Below are 22449 nucleotides of genomic sequence, written 5' to 3' on the forward strand. Positions count from 1 at the left end.
ACAACGAGAGCGGCACGCTGAGCAGGGCGGAGAAAGTAGTCCGGTGAGCTCAATCTGTGGGCGCGAGTTATTCCACAATTCCATAATAGCAGAGATGTGGGTCCAATGAGAGCGGCACTCTGAGCAGGGTGCTGTCACGGCTGACACTCCCTCACAATGTCAGTGATCCTCCTCATCTTAGTCTCACTAAGTAACCACACGTTTGGTACAAAGTCATTCCAGTGGAACCCAAGGAACCTCCAAAGAGATCTGGTACCAAAGACATCCAGTTATTGCTTTAGGTTACTGGCTAGCCTCCAAGTTTCTCAACTGTACAGTAAAACAGGAACCACCAAGACCCTGAAGACTGTTTTTCTTCTGTAAAGATCTCAGCATCACCAAACATCGCTCTGACCTCATGATATCCATAAGCTCTTCCCAGATGTCTCTGGATGTCAAAGGCTGAGGACCCAGAAACATGAACGTCACCGATGAGATAGGTGAATGTCACTTTCAGCCAGTGGTGGCACAGCTAACCAAAAAGTTAGCTTTAATCCGCTAACTGAAGCTAATTATTATAAAGATAAACCAATAAATCCTAAAAAATTGCAGAAGTTACAGATAAAAGCTAAATCGATAACTTTCAGTACTGACACCAGTACACAGCAGCTACTGACAACAACAAATCAGCACTTCTGTCTCAGATCAGCCATCTCTCAGCAAAAGACACCTGGTGACCAGAGAGAAAGGAGGTAGGAAAAACACAGTTACTGAAACATGTGGTGGGTTTTACGAATAAATCTGTATTTGTAAATATGTCATTGTTTTCATTTGTAAAAAAAAAAAAAAAAGGCAATTTGAAAACTGAAAATTCTGTTTAAGTGATTTATCGCTTTTAGAGAATGCGTGGCTGCTCACACTGCCATGAACACTGCAACCACTGATGTCAGGAAACGAATGTACCCATAATGCAATGCGGCATGTGTGTCTAAATGCTAAAACCTTCAAAATTAGTGCATTACTTTAAAACTAAATCATATAGCTGATATTTTCACTTTGTAAAATGACAGACGTGACATTAATTACAATAACTTGTCCGCATTTGTTTAAAAGTATAACCATAAGTCAAAACTGTCTGCCTGTACAACACTCCAGTGTAAAGACCAGCAGGTGTGTATGGTGTGAATAGAATTTTTTTTTTCTTCCCTCCCTCTTCCTTTCTCTCTGGTAGTCAGCTCTATCCTCTGTCTGCAGAGGATTGAGCTCTACCATTCATGGCTGTCTGTCTGCTACAAAACATGTAACAGATATGTTAGCAGTCTAAAAGCTATTGGAACTAAATTTATCGGAAGCTAATTGGTCCCCTGATGGTTTTCAAAGTTACCTGGAAAGCTAATCTACTAATGAAAACATCAGCTTCGATAATTAGCAGTTACCTAATTATACCACCACTGCTTTCACCACATATGGATACACTTCTGATGGCAGAGTCCAGGAAGCTGTTAAAAGCCTGGAAGGATGTCAGGTCAGGGTCAGCATTGATCCTGCTCCTGCTGACACTGTAATCCAGTACAACCTGACACATGGACTGGTGGTCTGTGTCCAAACATGGGGGTTAGCAGCTGGATTAGTGTTTCAGCTGCCATAAAAATGTCTTTCAAAGCTAAAACCTGAAAAAGTAAGATTCTTGTTTCTGCTGTCAGTGGGAGGAACTTCCATCTGAAGGTTGAAGGGTCTCGTCTTTGGAGGATGGTGGTTGGTGCGGTGCTGAGGGGTCTACACCTGCTGCCGAGGCACCTTGGAAAATCCACATTGCAGTGGCTGCACCGTCTGAAGCATGAAACCCTGGAAGGGTTCAGATCTCTGTGGGTAGATACAGTTACCATTGGGGTGGTCTCCCAATAACATGGCGTGTACAGAGAGAGCACCAGCTGCTGTGGTAGACCAGATCCTTCCAATGGTGTTGGGTGTCACCCCAGTCAGTGAGCGTATTATGAGACAGATGAACATAAACTGTTCTAATTCTCCAACATCAACATCTAAGGCACTACGGGACAAGACAATAAGTCAATAAGACCTAGAAGAAGAAAAAAAATAAAACTGCACAGGTGGCATAGAAATATACATACAAGATTAGTTTAGCACTTAAGCCAGGTGAGATCTGGGACTGTGCACTGGTGGACCACCTGACAGAACTGCTTGAGGTCACAATTACCAATCACTCAGAGAAGCCTGAAGTCCATCCCCACCTCAATAAACTGTCCATCCACCTCAGCCTTGTCCAGTCATGGGACGCCTCAGCCATAAGACACCTATGTGCTGGATCAGGGTCAGTCACATGGACCACATGACCGTTATGTCACAGCTGACTTCATCTGGGTCTAGTTCATTCCAGCACCTAAAGATTTGCCAGACAAATCCTGTACCTAAGGCAACCACAGGTCATCTTAGACCCCCTGGTTAGAGTCCAGGCCCCGGTTTCATAAAGCAGTCTAATCTTGTTTAGTTGAATAAACTCACGTAGTTGACTAATTTTTTGACGTTATTCGTTGCACAACGCGCTTATTCAGCTAAAGTTTTGTGTTACCTGACTCAAGTTTTTAGCCTGGCACAGAGGAGGCTCATCTTATTTTAGCTGATAAAACTTCAGTGTCTTACCTCAAAAAAAAGTCAACTATCATGTACCAACACTTGATGGAACACTCAAAAGCACCCCCACGTCACTCGTATTCTTCAAAAGGAGAGCTTCCTCTGCTTCTGGCCGTGTTTGCAGCAGATGGCGACCGTCATGATGTGTTTGTGACAGTTCTCACATTAGCCACTGGGCACCACTGTTACACTGACAGAAGTGTGGAAGAAGAAATTGCTAGGCTAAGAGTTAAGGACGTCGTTCTGCTGTTCATAAATGTTAATAAAGCCAGTTAACAAAACAAAGGCTGGATAGTTCATGACAACAACCAACCCGTAAGTAAACAAAACTGTTGCACATTGGAGCCATCTCTTAGCAACGGCATGCGCAAGGCCGTTATGACCGTTGAAACAGTCGAGTAGTATAATATGGCCAATCTACAAGTTTAGCCATTGATGTGAAATAGTGATTAGACGGCTAATGTTGGACGCCTAACCGTAGTAGATTAAGTTTAGTAGACTGAAAGACTAGTCTGCTTTATGAAACTGGGCCCTGGTCTCACAACCACACATAAAGAACCAGGACTAATCAGACTCTAAAAGACCTGGACCTTCCTCTTCCTGCAAAGATATCAGCATCTACATGCAGTCATGGCTCCATGAGGTCATCATCCCGAACTAAACCCACAGGGCACGAGCAGGATGGAACCTGGAGACAACAGGACAATTATGATTCTGCAATGATCAGTGCAATTAGCAGGTTAAGCGTACAATTAATAAATCAGCGAGTCTCAAATTGTCCTTAAGGTTGGAGAAACTCCTGCATATTCAGTTGTGATATTTCAGATCTTGAAGGATGCTGATGAGGACCAGTGAAGCTCCTATTCTGGGTGATGTTGGCATCTTCTAAGATGCAAATGGAGAATAACATATAATAAAGACACAGGACTATAAAGACGCTTATGGAGCCTTGTCGCCAATTGCAGTGTCCCACTGGCCACTAGAGGGTGCTGTTACTTGTTCAATAACAGAGGTACAAATGACACGTAAGTTTAGCAGTATTTTATGTGATGAATTTTGATGATGTACCACAAAAAAAAAAAACCAAAAAAAAAAAACAACCCACCCAGCCTGGATAGACTGTTCAGCAGTGCAGAGTGCATCATGTTCGTTGGATCTGCTCTGGGGGAGAGTGCACACTCCACGTGCACTGGCAGATATTTTAGCGTGGGTGTTTTTAACAGAAACAAATTCACTGAATAAAAGAGAATAACAGAGACGCCCAACAAAGCACACGGGGAAAACAGAAAGACAAAGGAATGTTCTCTGTATGGGCTTTTCTGCAATATGCTCACATGTCCCTACAGCGAGCTTCCTTTATGAATCCATCAGTACAGCCAGAGGTCTGATCCAGCCGTCAACACTGGCGTCTGAGGGCGCTGCTGAAATCTGGGTCACACACACTCCACAGGGAAACGGGTGCACCTCGTTTTCAAAAATACTTCTCAATTTTTATCAAGATGCTGTACGCACAATGTGACTTTGTGTCAGTGTGTCCTCCCTTTGCAGGTGCATGAAATCCCACCTCTGCTATTCAGGAGGAACTTGGATCAAGCCCTTAGACCAAGTCAGCATCAAGCATCAGCAGGCTGCAGACTCATCAGAGGTGAACAGTTTTTCACTAAATCAAGTTAGAATACTTTGCATCGGTTTAAGCCCGCTCACGTCGGTGTGTCTTTGCAGTGATGGACACAGTGATGATGAACCGATTCATCCACAGGTGGAGCTGATCAGGTCAAGACTGTCTACAGGAGCCCAGTCACAAGAGTAACATCTCAAAGTCACAACTACACACATAAAGACACAAAGTCAACAGGTCAGGCAGTGGCAACAGTGGCATGTCCTTAGTCTTCTCTACCCAAAGCAAATTAAGTGCATCTCTCACTTTCAACTCTGCAGACCACAGGGAGACATTCCAATCCAGATCTTTCCAAACTCCCTCCACAGCGATGACCGTACGTTCTGCTGAAAAAGGACGACTCGGGTACCAACCCACATGTGCAGTCTCAAGTTTAGATCTTGGTGGTGCTGTGACCTCAATGATATTGAGGTCAGGAGACGGAGATGGCCACTCCAGAAACTTCACTTTATTCTGCTGTAGCCAATGACAGGTCAACTTGGCCTTGTGTTCTGGATCACTGTCATGTTGGAATGTCCATGTACGACCTACATGCAGCTTCCTTTTGGTCTCATCACTCCAAATGACTATGTTGTCTCATCAGAGTATGTAAACGTTTGATCGGGACATTTGGGTAGTTTCTGCAGTCATTATGATTTAAAAAGAGTAAACACGGTGGTCTGACAATAAATGGCTTCACACAACCACGAACCATGATTGACAAAAAAGTTTTGTGTTATCATTCATATTCTCTGAACCCCCCCCCGGAAATCTAAAATTCTGCCAGGGTATGTAAACATTTGAGCACAACTGTATGTGTCAGGGAATCCAATCAGTCACTAACAACAAGAGGAACTCACACACGGAGGCCAGAGACAACACCTGCCAGACTGTCTCAACAGCTATGCCAGATTTGACTTAACACAGACTGCTAACAGAAGCTAACAGGCTAATTAATGTTACTGTACGAGGTAAAAACCTGAAACTGCTTCTTGTCCCCACTGAACAAACATGCAAAAGCGTAGCTAAATGTTTGCACGTTTACCTCACCAAATGTAGATAAACTCTTTAACTGATTACATATTTTTAAACGCAATATACATTATTATATATACACAGTTCAGTTAGTCTTACCTTAGCCTAGCTACAGTGCAAACGAGCGGAATGCCGAGCAGCATGAAAGTTATTCCCCATCTATTATGCAAGAGTGTGTGTCCACCAGAGGGATTTCAGAAGAACTGAAGTATTTGTCCAAACAACCAACAGTGTGTTTTTGTGGTGTGAAAAGTCTAATCTCAGCAACAGATTTGTTTGTGAAGCTCAATAAGAACAGGACAACCAGAGAACAAGGTTCATTAGGTTGATGATTAACGGTCGATCTCTTCTGCTGAGTCGATAAAAAAAACAGTCAGTCTTCATTTCCTCCACGTCTCCTTTATTTACAGATTAATAGGAAACTGGAAGAAATGAAGTCAATATTTCCTCTGGCAAAGAAAATCCATTCATAAGAAGTGTCTGCATGGTCAGACAGCACCGGACAATCAGCATTCACAATAACACCAGCAGCAGTGATTTAAACCCAACGATGGACTGGGTCAGCAGATATTGCTCCACTTAAAAGAAGCAGAATATCGATTTACTTCCAGGAGCACAGATGCAGAGATAAGAGGCCCTGAGAGGAAAAATTAAAAACATTGGTAAAATTTCTCTCGAACTTTGTCACCTCATAACGCCTAAAGTGGTACTGTGGCTGTTCCTCAGTGTTTCTCCACTGTGTTACATCTAAAGACACTAAAAGAGTTATTTCTGTTGGATTGCAGTAAAACTGAGTTAGGAAGCTGGTGCACATGCACACTGAAAGGCAGTCGGGTTTTAATACCTTTTTGGTGAAATCAACTTTGAACTTGAGGTGGGTGGGACACTGCTGTCATAGTCATCATTGGTGTGACAGTGCACCAGGATATGGACTGTGCAATACCTTCAAAACTGTGACAATAACAGAGCACATGCTGGGATTTTTTTAAAAATATGCCAACACAAAGTAACAACACCTATTAAAATGCTGTCGTTATAGGCCTAACGCAAAGTAATGATCACATATAGCAGTGTCATACCACATTTATGCCTCTTTATGCCTCTGTAATTACTGCAGATCTGCACATCACCCATGTTCTTAAAAATCAGAACTAGCACACTCCTCAGGCATCCTCTCACTTTCCAAGATTTTACCAAGTAATCTGTTGAAAAACTCCACTGCTGTGTCTCCTAATTTTCATGCCTCTACTGGAATGCCATCTGGCCCAACTGCCTTTCAACTCTTCTCTTGCCCTCACTTCATCCTTACTAATCCCCAATACTTCCTGATTTACTCTCTGCACATAATCCAGCCTTCTTTCTCTTATTTTCTTGATTCAATAGCTCCTCAAAATACTCCCTCCACCTTCTCAACAAACTCTTCTCGCTTGTCAACACATTACCATCTGCAACCTTTACCACCCTAACCTGCTGCACATCCTTTCCAGCTCAGTCCCTTTATCTGGCCAGTCGGTACAAGTCTTTCTCCTTTCTTTGTGTTGACCTACAGCTTGCCATTTGCACTTTCCTTAGCCTTTGCCACTTCTCTTTTCACTTTATGCCACATTTCCTTTTACTGTCATCTTCTTTCTTTATCTCTCCAACTAGCCCAATTCTTTTCCCCCAATCTTTGTCTTTATACTTTCCTGGGCATTTTCATTCCACCACCACCTTCAGTTTTCACCATCTGATGTTTGGTTCAGCTTTAATTATGTTGCTCTTCTCCACCTCCAAAGTCATCCAACAAACTAGCTAGAGTTTAGCTAGAGTCTAGCTAAACTCTAGACTCTAGAGCTAGAGTCTCCCCTGCCACCACCTTACAGTCTCCAATTACTTTTAGGGTGCATCTTTGACAAAGCATGTCGTCCACTTGTATGCACCTTCCTCCACTCTGATACATCACCCTGTGCTCTTTCTTCTTCTTGACATAATTATTCAAACAGCCACAAACAGGTAAAATCTACTACCATCTATCTGTGCTTCCACATTCCTCTCTTTACATCTTTCCTGCTTCTTCCCCATTTGGGACTGGCACCCAGAATGCACTGGCTGAACACCCCATCTGGCCGACGTATTAATCAACTCTACTTTTACAAAAGCCAACACATGCCAACATTTTAAAGAGTTACGCAACATAAGCTTACATTTTAATCAAACTCATTGTGAGATTGATGTCCCCAAATCTAAATGTTTTAAACTCAATTTGCAGCATTTCAAAGTTTAAGTTTGCTTATTTAAAGTCTTACCTCGCCAGACTCCCTGATGAAATTCAACTTTAATCCGTACCAGCTGAGTGACATCTCCTTGGACTTCCTGTCACCAGAGTCTGCGTCTTTGTTAGATTGGGACACGCATGAACACTCCATCACAAACACAACAAACGCTCTGTGGCAATCGCCTGCATTGTGCAGCATGTTAACCTGCAGTCCACAAAGAAGATTTACTGGTTCTTAACTGATTGGATTTTTATTTCCCTCTCACCAGTACAAGAGCTGGTGGGTTTAAAAGTACTGAATAAACTCACTCATATTTTTCCCACGAGTTGTAAAGTCCCACTGCGGATTAGTCGTCAAACACCAGCTGGATTCTGAACTTAACGTGTTCTAGTAAGTTCTTCAATAATTCTTAGCGATTGTTTCTCTGGACTTTAAAATCCTCCGTCTATGTGGCCGTATGGATGTGTGCGAGTGGTGACCTGAAAAGGATGCATAACTGGGTGGACCTGTCGGACTGAACAGGAAACTGTTTCATGTTATCAAATCTCTTTCATACTCATCAAGTCCTGAATGAGGCAACGGGTTGCTCTGACAGTTTTTCTTCCAGAAGCAAAGATTAGCCAGAGCTGCTGAGCTATAAGACGACACGACTAAAGCTAAAGAAGGAAAAGTGACTAAAGCTAAAGAAGAAAAAGTGGGATTGTTTTGTCCCCCCTCCACCTGTGGACCTCAGGGTTATCGATATTTCACAACACTGAGAGAGCGATCATCCATCATCCAGAAAACCAGTTTTTCCACAGGGCACCATTAAAACCTACATAGATATACCACAGGATTAAAAGAGCGAAGAACGAGCAGCGATCAATAAAGACAAACAGCAAATGAGGCACGATAATGAGGAAAAGAAAGAAATGTAAGATATCTGCAGAGAGGGCACTGGTTCATTCCAGTGTCTGGGTTTGGTCCGAGTCATCACAGGATGATTTATATGAGTCGTTAATCTTCTTTACTGCTCAAATTTTTGTTCTAGTGGAGGCTCAACAACGTACAGTTAACTGTACGCATTTATAGATCAACATAACTCAAATCCTTACATTCACAGTCACACAACACAGCGCTAGCTATGGACCAACCACCAACCCCACGACTATCCCACTCAACAACCTGAGCCACAGCTACTCAAAGGAAGTAAAGGATACAAAGCACTGCCTAAGCCAGCGCACTTTCAGCAGACATTGGGTGGAGAGTTTTCCAGGTGACTTTCCAGGAACTTTCCAAGTCTGGTCTGCTTGAGGTTTCTTCCTCAAAGGGAGTTTTTTCTTACCACTGCTGCTCTGGGGGTTAGTAAGGTTAGGCCTTACTTGTGTGAAGCACCTTGAGGCAACTCTGTTGTGATTTGACGCTATATAAATGAAAATAAATTGAAATTGACTGCACATTTTATTTTTCCTCTACCAGTTCTTTACTTTTACGGTCCTCATGTGTTCATATCTTGTGGTTGTTCAATGCTTCAACCTGGGCTTCTGATTGGTCAAATCTCTACAACCGGGTGAGAACTCATCACAATGCAGCAACATGTAGTGCAACTGTTCATTTAGCCAAGACTGAAGAAAAACACAGTGCAGTTGTGTGCATTTTTATCTGGATGTCAGAGTGGTGGATCATCTCGCAGAGGAGGCACCACAGAGCAAGAAGGTTGTTCAATGTCCTCACCGCTGCATTGAATGTCAGCTCAGTGAAGCATGAAATGAGTATTGAGGAAGTGTGAAGACATGATCCCTGAGTGAGCCAGATTCTATCCACATTTGTAATCAGACCTCATGAATCCCGCTCAAATCCAGCTCCCCTGAGCATGCATATGTCTTGAAACCAGAAATATTGTTCTGCTGAATGCGGCTGTTTGTGGTTCCAATGGAAACATGATGTCATCCATCCATCAGTTCCCCAAATCCACTGAACACTGAATCATTTCAACACAACTGCGTCATACCGATTCAGTGATTCAAAAAGCTTTGAATTCTCCATCATGAGTAGCTGTATTACCTCTCGTTGCCAGAACTGTTGACCCACACACTCTACAGAGTTTGCTGCTGCTCGTTGGGCAGCTTAAATATGAACCAAATCCAAATAGTGGCTGTTGCACCCGTCTTTTTCACCAGCTCCTCTGTTTCACTTTCAGTCATACTTACTCAAGGCGACCAATGACAATATGTTGAAGCCAGATGCAGCTTGTGGCTGTACATTGCACATGTCGCAGGGAGAGTGTGTCAACATGAATGATCGCATTAGTGGAATAGAATTAAAATCTTTATCGTAGCCCAATTTTGTATTGTTTATATTGCACATCATTTCACAGTCCTCCCTGTGAAAATGGTCTGAGCTCTACGAGTGCCGTCCTCACTCATAAGCCGTATCCACTCACACGTTGAATTGGACATTTTAAACCAGTACCCTCAATCTTATGGCCCAGTCACACGGCACACGATGATTCCTGAACAAAGGGAAAAAGTAAAAAATGTCACAATTCGTTGAGAAAAGGTGGACGAAAGAGCTTTTATCACCGAACAGCCTGCGAAGCAAGAGCGCAAAAGGGACGAAAGAGGAACTTAACAAAACCGAAGCTCACGATCTCGACGAAACGCACCTGGAGCCACAGCTGGAGCAGTGTGTGTCTGCGTCTGAGTTCCATGACTCAGCGCTGGAACGGAGCTCATAGCGCCTGAGTCCTGGAGAAACTGCAAACAGAAGCTGTGGAGATCTGTGTGCACGTCCACCTGCTCTGGTTCCTCGTCCAGATCAAAAGAGGGATCACCTCCATCATCATCAGAATCCACACTGTCTGTCAGCACGCTGTGCGCTCCGTCTTCCTCCAATTAAAAAAAAAAAAGTGTTCCGTGGTCACTGCTGTATCACTGTATTATGTTCTAAGCCATATATATTAATTTATAACAGAAAACTGTCAAAAGGGAGAATAAATATAAGTGTAAAGATGATTGAATATATCAGAGCAGTAAATTAATCAGTGCGCGTGAACGCGCGCATTGACTCACGTGTGTGGTTATTGATCACTGATCCACAACGTGAATTCTTCCTTCCAGAACAGCTCTTTATATCATCATTTTGATTCATCTACCTGTTGCCACATGTACAGAAGCACTGGATTATCATTCCTAACACTCATATTGTTATATTTAATACAAAATAATAAGCGCACAGAGGCACTCTTGCTGCCGCTGATGCTGCATTCAAGTACCATTGGAAATTACACAACTTTTGTTGTTTCAAATTAAACAGTTGCTTGTGGCAAAACAATTAATTATATCCACACAAAAGATTAATTCTGGCCTATGTAAGGTGCCTGAGCCCATTGAAGCTGCCCCCCCCCATAAAAAAATTCAAGCAAACAGGCTGGGTTTGTCCTGAAATTTCTGACGGTAAATGAAGCAGCAGCAGCCTCGGCGCTCACAAACTGGCTTCTGCACTGTGTGAAAACATTCAGCTGCTCCAACGAAGTCAAATTAAACAATAACGTTACAAAAACTAAACAAACGATTAAAACACGTCAAGAACGACAGCAAAACAAGACACAGATGAATTGCGGTTTTCGTTGCCCTTCGTTCAAATTTTTCAACAGTTTAAAAATCCTGATGTAGCGCCAGCTGCAGGAACGAAGCTGCGCGAAGGTTAAACGATGCCAACGACAGTCAATGAAAGTCCAGATTTCTTGTTTCGTCAGGGCCTCGTCACCCTTCGTTAAGTGCCGTGTGACTGGGCCTTTAGTCTGATCCCAGCTTCTGTTCTCTCCTTCTGAAATAACCTGACTTCTGCTCTCCTCCACGCACCTGACCTCTGAAACCTGCAGGTATCATTTTTTCCACCCCTCTGCCTCCCTGCATGCACGATTAAGTCAGTCAACCAGGAGGAGGATTCAGCCCATTCTCGATAGGAGTTGCAGACGGGCTGAAGGCAAGGGATGGACGGAGAGAGTCCACATTTCTGTCACAGATTAAACAATCAGACTAAATACTAAATAATGCTCCTGACTTAAATATTAATACAACAAAGTGCCAACAGTCTGCAGGTTTTCCATCCCAATGACTGCTTCAGTTGGTGATTGTGGTGTAAGTCAGGACTCAAAGATAATGACTGTCTAACTGCCTGAGGCAAGCCAAGAGCCACATCAGGCAACAAAAGCACCCAAAAGTGTTGAAGAAGAAGAAGAAAAAAAGATTAAAACATATTTTAGTAGAGCTAAGACTGATGATTAAAGTAACGAGTGAGACATCTCACTGCCTCCTCATCTCTGCAGGTCAGTGCTGGGCGACGATCAAAGGGCCCAGACACAAGCAGGAATTTAAATTATTGGGGGGAAAGTTCAGTTTTGCAGCATTAGAGGACATGGGTGAAACACTGAATATGTTTTTGTGCAGTTTCTTGTAGGTTTGAGAGCGTGGCAGATAAAACATGCTCCATTAAAAAAAAAAAAAAAGGATCTGGTGTTCCATCGTGTTGAACTCCCCATAGCGTAAATCGACAGTTAATGTGTCAAGATGAGCCCCCCCACCCACCCACCGTGTAATGTGTAAAATGCAATCACTATAAAACAATAAGTATTCTTAAAATAGGCTCTTTTTTTGTTATTGTGATAATCGTTCATCACAATAATCCTCATTTATTTGCACCTCATTATCCTTTGGAATTTATTGGACAGATAATTTATGTTATTATATGGCTGCAACACTACGTGCACTCTGATTGGCTGGTTACCGGTCTGTTTACATGACAATCAGTTCGTAACACATATTTTCTTTATAAACAGGAAGCTAAAAACAGGATTACAAAAAGCAAGTCAGACATGAAGATACTCCATAAATATCTAAACGGCATCTGAAAAAAACACACAGATTGAAAGCTCAATTACTATGACTAAGATAATTATGGCAGAAAAATATCAATATCATCCCATTGCTGGTATACAGATTGGTAAATTACAGCGTATATATTTCAAAACTGCATTTTGTTAAGACAATTAATACATTTTGTAGCTCGAGAGAGAGAGAGAGAGATGCACGGTGGAACTCATCCCGATGGGTAGTTCGTCTCTGTGGGATACCGGCATTCTGACGAAGAACTGCAGCACCTTGCAGGAGCGACAGTTCTCCTGCTGGACAAACAGCAGCAAAGACGGAGTTAAGAAATGCAGATCATCGTGTGGCGTTCAAGGAAAGGCCAAATTTAAAACCTGAATCAGTTGAATCAAACCAGAGAAAATGAGAATGTTCTCATCGTTTAAAAATAAACACACATCTTGTAAAAATACTTTTTTTTTTCTTCTTTCCTTCCTCCGATCAGTTAAGTGCTCGTGTTTAAATTCCAGTGTGACTCACTAAAGAAACCTTTGCCATGACCACATCAGAGAACCTGAAGCAGACTCTGTCTGCCAGCAGCCAATCACACGTGGCGGTGAGGAAACGAGACATACGGGCTCCGTCAGCACCGATCAGGACTTAACGTGGTCAGGAACACAAAACCTTTTGTTTGTGCCGTCAGAGCTGTCAATAGCACCACTAATTCTGTTTACACATAGCAGCGCCACACACCGCCACACGGGGACACGTTCAGCCCCAACAGACCGCTCAACAGCCGCGTGCTCCAGAATGTCATCACCTAACTTATACGAGGTCTGTCAATAAAGCAACGGTCCTTTTTATTTTTTTCAAAAACTATATGGATTTCATTCATATGTTTTTACGTCAGACATGCTTGAACCCTCGTGCGCATGCTTGAGTTTTTCCACGCCTGTCGGTGACGTCATTCGCCTGTGAGCACTCCTTGTGGGAGGAGTCGTCCAGCCCCTCGTCGGAATTCCTTTGTCTGAGAAGTTGCTGAGAGACTGGCGCGTTGTTTGATCAAAATTTTTTCTAAACGTGTGAGACACATCGAAGTGGACACGGTTCGAAAAATTAAGCTGGTTTTCAGTGAAAATTTTAACGGCTGATGAGAGATTTTGAGGTGATTCTGTCGCTTTAAGGACTTCCCACGGTGCAAGACGTCGTGCAGCGCTCTCAGCCGCCGTCGTCAGCCTGTTCAAGCTGAAAACCTCCACATTTCAGGCTCTATTGATCCAGGATGTCGTGAGAGAACAGAGAAGTTTCAGAAGAAGTCGGTTTCAGCATTTTATCCAGATATTCCACTGTTAAAGGAGATTTTTTTTAATGAAAGACGTGCGGACGGGTCCGCGCGTCGGGACGCAGCCGACGCGGTGCGGCGGCACAGGAAAACACCTCCGTGTTGATAACCATTTGTAAAATCCAGGCGGCTTTTGATGGCTTTCAGTGGAGTGAGTATATGAGAAATTGTTTAACAGCAGGACATGTTCCAACTGTTCCCGTCCGCACGTCTTTCATTAAAAAAATCTCCTTTAACAGTGGAATATCCGGATAAAATGCTGAAACCGACTTCTTCTGAAACTTCTCTGTTCTCTCACGACGTCCTGGATCAATAGAGCCTGAAATGTGGAGGTTTTCAGCTTGAACAGGCTGACGACGGCGGCTGAGAGCGCTGCGCGACGTCTCGCACCGTGGGAAGTCCTTAAAGCGACAGAATCACCTCAAAATCTCTCATCAGCCGTTAAAATTTTCACTGAAAACCAGCTTAATTTTTCGAACCGTGTCCACTTCGATGTGTCTCACAGGTTTAGAAAAAATTTTGATCAAACAAAGCGCCAGTCTCTCAGCAACTTCTCAGACAAAGGAATTCTGACGAGGGGCTGGACGACTCCTCCCACAAGGAGTGCTCACAGGCCAATGACGTCACCGACAGGCGTGGAAAAACTCACGCATGCGCACGAGGGTTCAAGCATGTCTGACGTAAAAACATATGAATGATATCCATATAGTTTTTGAAAAAAATAAAAAGGACCTATACTTTATTGACAGCCCTCGTATTTCCTCAGTCATTAACTGGGGGGGCAACTCCATACAGAACTGCAGGTTTTACCCATTTTCTGTCAAAGTGAATAATTTTGAGGATTTACACATAATATTTAAAGACGTCCCCTCACAGCTCTACAATATTTTAAGTTGTTGAAATCTCATTGATTAATCAAAATTAAAGGTGTAGTCTGCTTCAATTTTCCAAAAAAAAAAAAAAAAAAGAAAAAAAAATTTACTTGAAAACTGGTTAACATAAAATACCTTTATTTATGTGGTATATAACAAAAAAAATTACATCTAATTTTATGGCTGATAATTTTTTTTTGGGGGGGGGGGGGGGGACAACATGAAGGAGGAAGTGCACAGTTGCATGCATCAAGGTTTGAATTTCTTGCTGCATTCACTGGAAACTTGAAATGTCTAATCTCCAAACATTTTAAATCTAAAAGCACTTTGATAAAACAACAGCTTCATTACTTGATCATTTTGTAAAGTTAATTTAAAACTATGCAAATGTAACTAACAATACTGACATCTGATGCAGCAAACTCCACCGCTCCAGCAGACATCCAGCAAAACACATTTATTCAGATTTCTTCCCAATAGAATCTCTGCTCACATGTTAATTAGTTGTTCCTGTTGCTTTGTTTCATCTTCAATGTTATGCCGTTGTTATTTCTGCTCACACCTGAAGATCGCCTGTGTTCCTTTGGCTCCATCATGATGATGATGATGATGATGATGATGATGATGATGATGCTGCTGACTAGAGTTGCCAGGTCTCATCAGACTATTACAGTAAGCAACTGCAGTTTCAAAAACAATCCCAATAATAATTACAGCCTTGCACTGGTCTCAACAGGAACACATGAACAATATGACAAGACTGAAGCCACTCAGACTTTGTGGGAGTTCATGGGAAAGTGGTTTACACAACAGCAACGATATTCCTGATGCGAGACCACATCAGTCAAAGCAGTGAAAGGCAACCACGCATGTTAAAAACCCCAAAATAAAAAGCCCAAAGATGAGTGTTTCCAGTAAATTTGTCATGTCTGATGCTGTGGCCAAAACAAGCTGAGCTTTAGGATATGAAACAGTAAACTGAGTTACCTTAAATTTAGCCAAATTAAAACCAATTTAAAGTTTTGTGTCCAGAAAAATCAAAACTAGGACAACATCTCATTTAACCCGCATAATTATTATAGGTGCAGTAGTAATTAGGGATGTGAATCGTTCAACAACTCACGATTCAATTCGATTCTGATTCTTGGGGTGATGATTCGATTCAGAATCGATTTTCGATTCAAAGTGCTCTGAGAAATAGTTATATTACTTAAAAATGTTTATGTTTAAGAAAATGCAGCTTTACAAGGTTAATCAAGTGATTCATCCAGATGTAAATTTACTTATCTGCTTTGCTCGTTCAGAGTTGGCTGGCAGTTTAGCAAAGTGCTGGTCAGTAGTCGGCAGAGACCGCTGCTCCCCTCTTTTAGCTCCGGGTCATAGCGTAGCATGTGGGCTTGCGGATTTGAAGTGTTTCCGAAGTACTTGACTTTCATTTTGCAGATTTTGCATAAATCATGTCAAGCTCCTTCTTACGCAGCAAATAATAAAATCCAAAATGCGCCCAAACATTTGCCTTCAGCAAAGACGGTGCTGGCTGAATTAGCTCTTCATCCGCCATGCTAAGCTACAGCCACTGAACTCTGCGAGTGTTTGAAGCACGCCAATCCCCCCCCTCGCGGGGACACTGTAGTACGGAAGCCATTGCCTGACAAACAGTACACGCAGCGAGTAAGCAAGAAAATGTTTAAAAAAAAATTTTAAAAATCGATTCTTGGACATTTTGGATTGATTCAGAATTGGAATAAATAATCACGATTCGGACGTGAATCAATTTTTTCCGACACCCCTAGTAGTAATTGTTAAGTGGGTCCAAATGTCACCCAACAAGACGTATATGAAGCCAACCAAGAAGCCCTGAACTGGTTGCAGCAGTGGCACAACAAAATATGATGATGACGACGAGTGTAAAATGGCTTAAAAATCAATTTTACAAAAAGTTTTTTCTCAAAAGAGAAATTCCTCACATATGAAGTAGAAGAATCAAAAGCTTTTTTAAATCCCCATTACAGACGGGAAACAAGAAAGCAATTATTACACTAATCAATTGATAATTTCAGCTCTGATGAAAACATCACTTCCTCGAGGACAAGTACAGACTGCAAATTAGGATATGGTTGTTTTAATGTTGTATTTTTAATTAATTTATATTTTATTCAAATCTTCATCCACACACACGTCTAAAATAAAACGAGGCCAACAAACAGAATGTTCTGGAGATTTATCACCGTCTTCCTTTAGTACACTGACCTAAAAACAGACTCAATAGCTATCAATTTGACCCCTGACCCGGTTTTCTCTCCATTTCCCACTTCACAGGTCAAACAGCAGACTTATGTTCCATTAATGGTCTCTAACAGCCCACCCACTTCACCAAAGTTATTTTCAGCGCTCTCTTAATCTTTTCCTACCGATAGAAGTCCTGGAGCAGTGGGGAGCTGTGTTTCTGTGACCTCTCACCTCGCGCTACATGCTATCTGGTCAGGTTGCAAATAAGAGGACGCCAGACCTGACAGACCTTCAGCAGCACCACAACAAGTCCTCTGAAGGGTCGTGGGGTACACTCACTATGTCACATGACTGTTTTAATGAGTGCACTCTTGTAGGCTGGAATTTTTCAATTGCCACCAACAAAGTTTGTACAGTGGGGCCAAAAAGTATTTAGTCAGTCCCTGATTGTGCAAGTTCTCGTACTTAGAAAGATGAGAGAGGTCTGTAATTTTCATCATAGGTACACTTCAACACTGAGACACAAAATGAAAAAAAAAAAAAATCCAGGAAATCACATTGTAGGATTTTTAAAGAATTTATTTGTAAATTATGGTGGAAAATAAGTATTTGGTCACTCACAAACAAGCAAGATTTCTGGCTCTCACAGACCTGTAACTTCTTCTTTAAGAAGCTCTTCCGTCCTCCACCTGTTACCTGTATTAATGGCACCTGTTTGAACTCATTATCTGTATAAAAGACACCTGTCCACAGCCTCAAACAGTCAGATTCCAAACTCAACCATGGCCAAGACCAAAGATCTGTTGAAGGACACCAGGAAGAACATTGTAGATGTGCACCAGGCTGGGAAGAGTGACTTTACAATAGTCAAGCAGGTTGGTGTTAATAAATCAAGTGTGGGAGCAGTTGTAAGAAAATGGAAGACATACAAGACCATTGATAATCTCCCTCGATCTGGGGCTTCACGCAAGTTGTCATCCTGTGGGGTCAAAATGATCATGAGAATGGTGAACAAAAATCCCAGAACTACACGGAGGGACCTGATGAATGACCTGCAGAGAGCTGGGACCAAAGTAACAAAGGCTACACACTACGCAGAGAGGGACTCAAATCCTGCTGTGCCAGGCGTGTCCCCCTACTTAAGCCAATACATGTCCAGGCCCGTCTGAAGTTTGCCAGAGAGCATATGGATGATCCAGAAGAGGATTGGGAGAATATCATGTGGTCAGATGAAAGCAAAATAGAACTTTTTAGTAAAAACTCAGCTCGTCGTGTTTGGAGGAAGAAGAATGCTGAGTTGCATTCCAAGAACCAATTGGGGAAAACCTCCCCGACCAACCTGGTGCTGAAACCTGGGAACCCCACCCCCCAACAATCTATCTGAATGTTGTACTGTGTTATGTTGCACTGTATACACATGGAGACGGATGTACTCCATGTTTTTGTGCATAAACAGCCTTTGTACATGAGGCTTCCGGTCTTTAGGGTCGTGGTACTACCCGTCTTGCTGTATGGTTGTGAGACTTGGATGCTAACCAGTGACCTAAGGCAAAGACTGGATGTCTTTGATATTATGATACTCTGAAAGATCCTCAGGTACTGCTGGAATGAGTTTGTATCAAAGGAGCAGTACTAAGAGAGACTAAGATGAGGAGGATCACTTGCATTGTGAGGGAACATCAGATACGACATTTTGTCCACGTGACCCGTTTCTCTGTGTCTGACCCAGCATCTAGGTGCCAGAGTGCTGAGGACCCCAGTAGCTGGAGAAGGTATTGAACACACCCAGGTTTCACCTGGCTGCAGCAGACAGATGGTTATTTTAGACACGTGGGATTAGACCAGTTGTCTGCCTGGGTGGTTGCCATCCAGGACCCAAAGCAGTATGTGTCAGTGCATGCTCCCAGAAATGAATGTCAGAGTTTATATTTCTGAAAAAGGACTTCTAATATTTAATCTGGAGGTGGAGGGTCACAGCCTGGTGACTGTTTAAATAAAGGACAGAGAAAGAGGAAACGCTGAATCAGTGCCACGTGGTCCATGATCCTTCTGTGTTTGAATACGAGAGGTGTTTCTTAAAAACTGGTTGTCAATATCACGCTATAAATTAAAGTTCAAGATAAACAACCAGGTGCAGTGACATCCTGGAATCTAAACTCGGTTTAGCTGCATGTACTAGGACACAGAGTTCCACCGATGGTTCTGCAGCTTCGGTGTTCTCACTGAATCAGCTCGTCAGAGGCATAAACACGAGTTTACAGTGTGTGTGTGTGTGTGTGAGTGTGTGTGAGAGAGAGTGAGAGACTCAGCTGATTCTGCATTACTACAGCCTTTACATCTGAATGGGGAACGCAACATCTGACAGCCTGCAAACATGAAACCAAACCCTGTATCACTGAATGGGATTTCACTCTTCGTGCACATTGCTGTGCACAATAGTGCAGTAGCACTGAAATTTTGTAAAACAGTGAAAAGAAATTTTCACCTTTTTCTACAATTTTTTCTGTAGATTAGTGTGTATGTGGAAGGCTTAATTAGGTGGATATCATCTATTATCATCATATATTAAGCATGTGCAGCTCCTGGTGGTAACTACACCATATGCACAGTTTTTCTTCTCTTTAACTATTTGAAGTTGCACATTTAGATTTATTTGGCCAAACAAGCAACACAAACAGTAAGTCGACATCTGTCCATCAAGAAAAACACTGAAAGCTAACACTGAAAAAATATAAAAGAGACACGAAGCGATGGACACGAGGAGGGATACGAAGCGATGGACACGAGGAGGGATACGAAGCGATGGACACGAGGAGGGATACGAAGCGATAGACACGAGGCGATGGACACGAGGCGATGGACACGAGGAGGGATACGAGGCGATGGACACGAGGAGGGATACGAGGCGATGGACACGAGGAGGGATACGAGGCGATGGACACGAGGAGGGATACGAGGCGATGGACACGAGGAGGGATACGAAGCGATGGACACGAGGAGGGATAGGAAGCGATGGACACGAGGAGGGATAGGAAGCGATAGACACGAGGAGGGATAGGAAGCGATGGACACGAGGAGGGATACGAAGCGATGGACACGAGGAGGGATACGAAGCGATGGACACGAGGAGGGATACGAAGCGATGGACACGAGGAGGGATACGAAGCGATAGACACGAGGAGGGATACGAAGCGATGGACACGAGGGATACGGTGCGATGGACACGAGGGATACAAAGAGATAGACACAAGGGATACAAAGAGATAGACACAAGGGATACAAAGAGATAGACACAAGGGATATGAAGAGATAGACACAAGGGATATGAAGCGATAGACATGAGGGATACGAAGAGATAGACAAGGGATATGAAGTGATAGACACGAGAGATACGAAGCGATAGACACGAGGGATACGAAGAGACAGACACAAGGGATATGAAGTGATAGACACGAGGTTGTGCACCAGGCTGCTGTCCACCTGTAGTGCACCAGACCAGCTAGAACCGAACCAAGGGTTCCTGGACAGCTGCCTCTGTGCTCCTCGCTGGCTCCGCGGCTCGTTGGCTTTATTACTTCTGCGGCTTTAAACACACACATCGTGATCCCACTTTTAACTTTATGCTTGTCCGTTTATTTATGCAAAATCGCTCTTTTGCTGTTCTGCTGTTCTCCGTTCATGGACAGCCTCCTCTGTGCTCCTTCTCACTGTTTTCCTTTCCAGCCGTGGCTTGCTGGCTTTATTTTTTCCCTGGCTTTAAACACAGTCATTTTCACACTGTGATCCCACTTTTACAAACTGCTACCATTTTTGTTTTGTTTTTTAGTTCTGGCAAACCAATAATTTAATGCTTTAATCTATTCTTTTTATCTATTTATCTTTTATGGTTTCTTGATGTCATCAAGAAAGCCCGAGTACAAAAAGTATAAAGTGGTCAGAATTGTAATTTCAATCCCCCCCCCCCCCCCCCCCCCCCCCGATGATGTCAACAAGAAATACAAAATGTATCTAATTTCACTGCCCCTCCCCTCCCCCCAAATACTGATCATGTCATCAAGAAAGCCTGAGTACAACAATTAGAAAGTGGTTAATTCCAATTGCACCCCACCCAAACTATAATATGTAGCCCTAAAAACTATATATATTCTGAATCCTCACGACATGGGGAACCAACTGGTACCATTTTTTAAAAAGTTGAACTGAAAATTACCCCCAAAATAGCCATTTATGTAAGAAATAGCTTTTTATGTAAGACCATACAGTGTTGCACCATGTGGTTTCTCAACTGTTAAGCACTTGACTGTCCTGTACAACTCAGTTTGCCTTCCTGTCGTCCGACCTGGACAGGACGCCAGTCTATCACAGTTCCCAACATTTTTTCCTTTAACCAAATCAGTTGCTGCAAATCAAAGTATTAATGAACATACAGCTATCCGAAAAGATAAAAAAAATTTTTTTTAAAAATCTCGCTCTTACCTGGAGTCCCCGGCGCCTCAGAATACTGGAATCATCCATGACAATGAGGGTTTGGGTAATTTTGCGTTCTTGGTTTCTTCAAAATGTTACAAAGTCAGGTGGTTCGTCTGCACTGAGGAATTACATCACTGAAAGCTCACTCTGTTTCTTTGTCCATCAACTTACAACAAGGACCAAAAAAAAAACAAAAAAAAAAACGGGACGCACAGTAAACTACAACGTTTTTTCACAGCTGGTACATCCGTTCATATTCCAGGAAAAACTGGTCCAGGCCTGGTTCGCTCCCGGTCCTTGTCCAGTCCAGAGCCGGCATTTCAATGACTATTAAAACGTGACTGTGTTTAGAAACTGTCCCAGCAGATAATACAGAGTTTCTCCTTAAAAATAAAACAAGGCTTACAGGTCAGTCAGTGGTTTTTGAATGTCCCATCAAAAAGTTTTTGTTTTCCCCAGCCTGTCACAGAGGACATCTGTAAGGACTTACGGGTTCATTTGTCAGGGAACATGTCGATTTTTCATCCATCCATCTGTCCGTCCAGCACCGGGCACACCCCGCCTTCACTTCTCCTTTCTTCCCATTTCCCAGTCCAAAAGCGAGCCCGGTCCCTCTGTTATTCACAGCGAGCCGACAGCAGACTTTAATGGTGACGTGGGGACTCGGGGTGTGAGAACAGGACCAAGGCACCAGCCTGCTGCCCTCTGGCTTAACTAAACAAGGTCCACTCGTAAGTGAAGGTAAGTCGTCCACTTAGACTCAAAGTGTCAGCACAGTCTGGTGAAGAAGAAGAAAATCCAGAAACAATGAAACCTGCTTACAGCTGCTGGACATCAGGCAGATACCAAGACGGACAACAGCAGCTTGTTTGTCTGTTAGTGGCAGTCCATTGGTGGTGGGACCTTCCATCCATCGCCATGCCAACGGGCCAGGCCGGATTCCATTTGCATAACGCCGGCTCCCACACACTCGTCTGCACGACTGTTGAGTCCCAGTCCGAGTCTGTCCCTCGCCGCACTCATCTCATCTCCAGATGTTGGCTGAAAGCAGGACCCGATCTGGCAAAGTTCGGAGCGGAAACAGGTTCTGTTGGGACAACAAAGGTCCCAAAGA

The 22449-nt window shown here is 43.0% G+C and overlaps 1 protein-coding gene across 5 annotated transcripts in view; it reads right to left on the reverse strand.

The window, feature by feature from the left end:
* Positions 1–22449, reverse strand: part of mast2 (microtubule associated serine/threonine kinase 2) — a 240637-nt gene that overhangs the window by 108787 nt on the left and 109401 nt on the right. Inside the window, exon 1 of one of the 5 annotated variants that reach the window (XM_034179344.1) lies at positions 21342–21455. The exons of 3 other annotated variants lie outside the window; for them this stretch is intronic. In XM_034179344.1, the coding sequence (XP_034035235.1) occupies positions 21342–21380 (39 nt within the window). In that variant the 5' untranslated portion in view covers positions 21381–21455. Of the gene's footprint in view, positions 1–7605; positions 7717–21341; positions 21456–22449 lie in introns of those variants that run through there. One more of the 5 variants, XM_034179343.1, reaches the window with a different exon arrangement.

Source organism: Thalassophryne amazonica, chromosome 10 (assembly GCF_902500255.1).
Source record: "Thalassophryne amazonica chromosome 10, fThaAma1.1, whole genome shotgun sequence".
Classification (NCBI taxonomy): Eukaryota; Metazoa; Chordata; class Actinopteri; order Batrachoidiformes; family Batrachoididae; genus Thalassophryne; species Thalassophryne amazonica.